We start from the raw sequence: 3,770 nt of genomic DNA, 5'->3' as shown, positions 1-3,770 counted from the left end.
TCGAGACCTGTTCGAGCAGGCCTGAATGTATGTGAGGTGTCTTCGACGCGGCCTGCAGGCTTATCCTCAGTCTATGGTTAAAAGTTGCAGTAGAAGAACCCATTTAGTAGGCGAGCACTATGTCAGACATCTGGGTGGATAAAATATTTTGGAACGAATTCATTGATGTATTGGGTGGACAAAAGATTTTGAAACGAATTCATTTATGTATACAAGCAACATCCATGTATATGGAATATTAAGAGTAAAGACTATTCAAACAGGAATATGAAAAATGAAGCGTATGAGACATTGGTGAAGAAACTTCGAGAGAAGGATGGGAGTGCTACCCGTGACACGGTAACCAAGAAGATAAACAACAGCGCATTTCCTTCGGGAAAGAAATGAAAAACGTTGAAAATTCAAAGAAGTCTGGGGCAGCTACAGATGAGGTCTATCGTCCAAGTCTGTGGTACTACGACCAGCTTTTATTCCTTCGTGACCAAGAAACACCAAGAACATCATCATCAGATATTGAAGAGGTATGTAAACACCTTTAAATATCATATTAAAACGTTTCACGCTCGTGAGCCCTTTTTGCAGCCTTTTCTTGGAATCATCAAACTATTGTATAGAGCTCTAGACGAATATAAAAAAACTTAAAAGTGTAAAGACTTGCGCAATCTTCCCTTTGTCATCCATATACATTTCCTAATCTGAATAAAATATTCTAATAATAACCTGAAAAATGAATTATGTCACCTGAGCGTGAAAGGAATAATACTCAGTAAATATAGGTAATAATTCATTATACTGAATATAAATGCACACCTTTATTTCATAATTGCCTGTAATACATATAAATGTATTTTCTTACATAACCCTCACACATTCCAATGGTACAAAAATCTCCTACTGTTGGGATATAGATTGACATAAGCAGTAATAAACATTAAGTGATAAGAGTTAACCACGTATGTGGATATTTAGCCTGCACAATGACTCATCATTACATCTTATCATTCAACCAATCAACCCTACCCTCCTGATTAAAGTACTCCAAATACAAGTTACGTACTTCCTTTGCCTCATAGGTAATGTGTTAGCTAATGGGGTGAATGCCTTTTCCATTTCTTCTTTTAGCTGGGTATCAGAAAGGATGTTGCAGGCCCTGTTATTACGGTTACCCCTCTCTCGCCGAAGAAAGTTGTGCAACATACAGCAAGCCTTGACCACAGAAACTGCATTCTCTGCATCGAGATTTATGGGGGAATGGAATATGCGGAATTTAGAGGCTAATATTCCGAATGTACTCTCCACAACGCGGCGGGTACGAGACAATCTATAATTGAATACTTGTTCCTCCTTCTTTCCTGTTGTGTGACTAAATGGCTTCAGAAAATTTGGTCTCATTGCAAATGCGTCATCACCCACAAATACAAAAGGCAAGGTCCGATTTGAGGATCTAATTATTACGGGATCTGGTATATTCAGTGTGTTGTTGGCTAACTTCTCCCCAAACTGTGTGTTCTCAATTACACCACCGTCCGAAATTCTCCCATTAGTGCCAAAGTCACACAATATAAATTCATAATTTGCGCTAACGACTGCCATGAGAACCATGCTGTGAAATCCTTTGTAATTGTAAAAGAAAGATCCTGAATTAGGGGGAGGAACAATTGCTACATGTTTCCCGTCTACAGCGCCCAGGCAATTAGGGAACTGCCACATTTCTTCGAAGTCTTGACCAATCTGGCACCATTCCTCCTTCGAATGTGGGAACTGTGGAGATAAATGCATAATGCTATTTATTAATACTGCTTTATTCAATAATACTAATATCCATGTTATTTTTGTCCCAATTTAAGGATATGATCGAGATGGACTGCCAGTCTACATCCCAGCCTGGAGTTTCAAGACCCCTTCCATTACCAGCTGCAAAACGGAGCCGCCAACCGGGACCGTCAGTGAGCAACAAGGCTGATGAGGTTTTGGGCATCATTGGGGACAAATTACTGGGAGCACGTGAAGAAGATGAATATGATTTGTTTGGTAAATTAATTGCAAGTAAATTGCGTAAAGTTGACGATGAACAACGAAAATTTGCTCAAAAATTAATAAATGATGTTCTATATGACGCAGAATTTGGACATCTTAGGTATGATAGTAGGGTCATGAATGCTACATATATATAATGTCCAAGAATAATCGACCAAACATTATTGTTTGGAGATTCATTGTCCATTGACATAAACAAACAAGAGAGTTACAATGCATGCTACTATTATAGGGCTGTTGTTTTGTGTTGAGCTATTAGAACATTCCATTTAATACTTCTTACTTTACCATAGCAAAGAGTATATTACAATTCTTATGGTTGAACATTATATTAATGTTTAATACAAATGTTAGCATCATTTGATAAGATTAAAAATAGGAAGCATATAATGAACTTCTGCATCCCTATTTTCTCATGGGGAGCTTTGGGTAACCTAAATATGTAATGTATGTGAGGATACAAAGCTAATAATGATATAATTAATATACTATAATTATAGGGTGTATAATTATGTGCAGTATTTTGTAATATTGTTTTCAGCTTCATATGTGACCTTTATGTATATAAACAATAAATATCATATACTTACCTTCATATATTCTTTCCTTAATACCTTCCATATAACTTCGCATGTTTCTGGAATTATGCGTCCCAAAACTTGTGGTGATATTGCTACGCTGAATTTCAGGTCTTCGTAAGACCTTCCTGTTGCTAAATACCGGAGAGTTACAGCAAGTCTATCCCTTGGTGATATAGCAGATCTCATGCAAGTGTCTTTCCTCTGTATATGTGGTGCCACAAGGTCTAGAAGCTTACGAAATGTAGAGTCATCCATTCGTAGATAGTTAAAGAAATCATGAGGCTCCCATACTAAATGTGACAACAGGTTTGTGTGTGATAGTACTTCTCTTTTTGCTAGCCATTCCTTCATCCAAACCTTTTTCTTCCTTCTCGGCTGCTTACGTTTCTCGTAAGCTACAATACAAAGAGCTAGAATCTGCAGCTCCCTCTCTGATAACACCTTCCACATTGATGGCCGAAAGTAGACTAACCTGATTTCACTCAGGCCGCCTGCGTAATGTATGGGTACATTTTCGGTCGTCCGGCCACTGAAGCTCCGCCCCAAACCGGAGACCTGCAGGTAGTACCGGTGCGTGAATGGGGCCCTTTAGGGCATGTAATTGACTGGGAAGGAGCTAGAGTAATTTACAAAGATAATAACGCAAGTAGACGCAGAGTAGTTGAAGGGGCTCTTATTAATATTTTAAACGTGTTTGATTTTAACAAATCATTTACCCAAGAGGACACATTTTTAAATTATTTGGTTCTTAAAACTGTAAATATTAGTACAGACGTTGCTTGCACCACTCCTACTGCCCAGGTTGTCTCTCTTTCTCCTGCCCAGGCATTGGAAGGAAGAACCCCCATTGCAGGTGCCGATGCAGAAGTTTTGGACGAGGGAACAGCCGAACACACAGAGGAGGTAGTTCACCCACGACGATCGGCTCGTCTTTTGACCAGACATTTGAACGAGGGAATAACATGATTGAGATAGTTTGTTTTGGTTGTTATCTCCCTTGGAGACGTTTCCAGAGTCCTGCCTGTCCTTCGTAACTTTTTTGTATATTTTTTGAAAAGGAAAAATCAGTACGGCTGATGAGGTCTACTGATCAAGTAGACGAAAGCTCCCGTCTTTTATGTATTTTTAATACCCATTTTACATAATTGTGGA

General features: G+C 38.7%; 1 protein-coding gene across 1 annotated transcript; it reads right to left on the bottom strand.

The window, feature by feature from the left end:
• Positions 1–589: 589 nt before the first annotated feature.
• LOC135201300 (uncharacterized) lies at positions 590–3,060 on the bottom strand. Its single transcript, XM_064230164.1, has 2 exons — positions 2,628–3,060; positions 590–1,761 (listed from the first exon to the last, which is right to left on the bottom strand). The coding sequence occupies exons 1-2, from the start codon at positions 2,967–2,969 to the stop codon at positions 1,003–1,005; spliced, it is 1,101 nt and encodes a 366-aa protein (XP_064086234.1). The 5' UTR covers positions 2,970–3,060; the 3' UTR covers positions 590–1,002.
• Between the last annotated feature and the right edge of the window lie 710 nt (positions 3,061–3,770).

This window comes from Macrobrachium nipponense, chromosome 28 (genome assembly GCF_015104395.2).
Source record: "Macrobrachium nipponense isolate FS-2020 chromosome 28, ASM1510439v2, whole genome shotgun sequence".
NCBI classification, from domain to species: domain Eukaryota; kingdom Metazoa; phylum Arthropoda; class Malacostraca; order Decapoda; family Palaemonidae; genus Macrobrachium; species Macrobrachium nipponense.
The sequence above is the reverse complement of the archived record's forward strand: the minus strand, read 5'-3'. Positions and strand labels throughout refer to the sequence as shown.

Excerpts from the sequence above, each read along its gene's own strand:
- LOC135201300 (XM_064230164.1), bottom strand. The coding sequence starts at position 2,969 with ATGAAGGAATGGCTAGCAAAAAGAGAAGTACTATCACACACAAACCTG. Across the intron at positions 1,762-2,627 it reads TAAGGAAAGAATATATGAAG|TTCCCACATTCGAAGGAGGA; the intron begins GTAAGTATATGA and ends TTATCTCCACAG.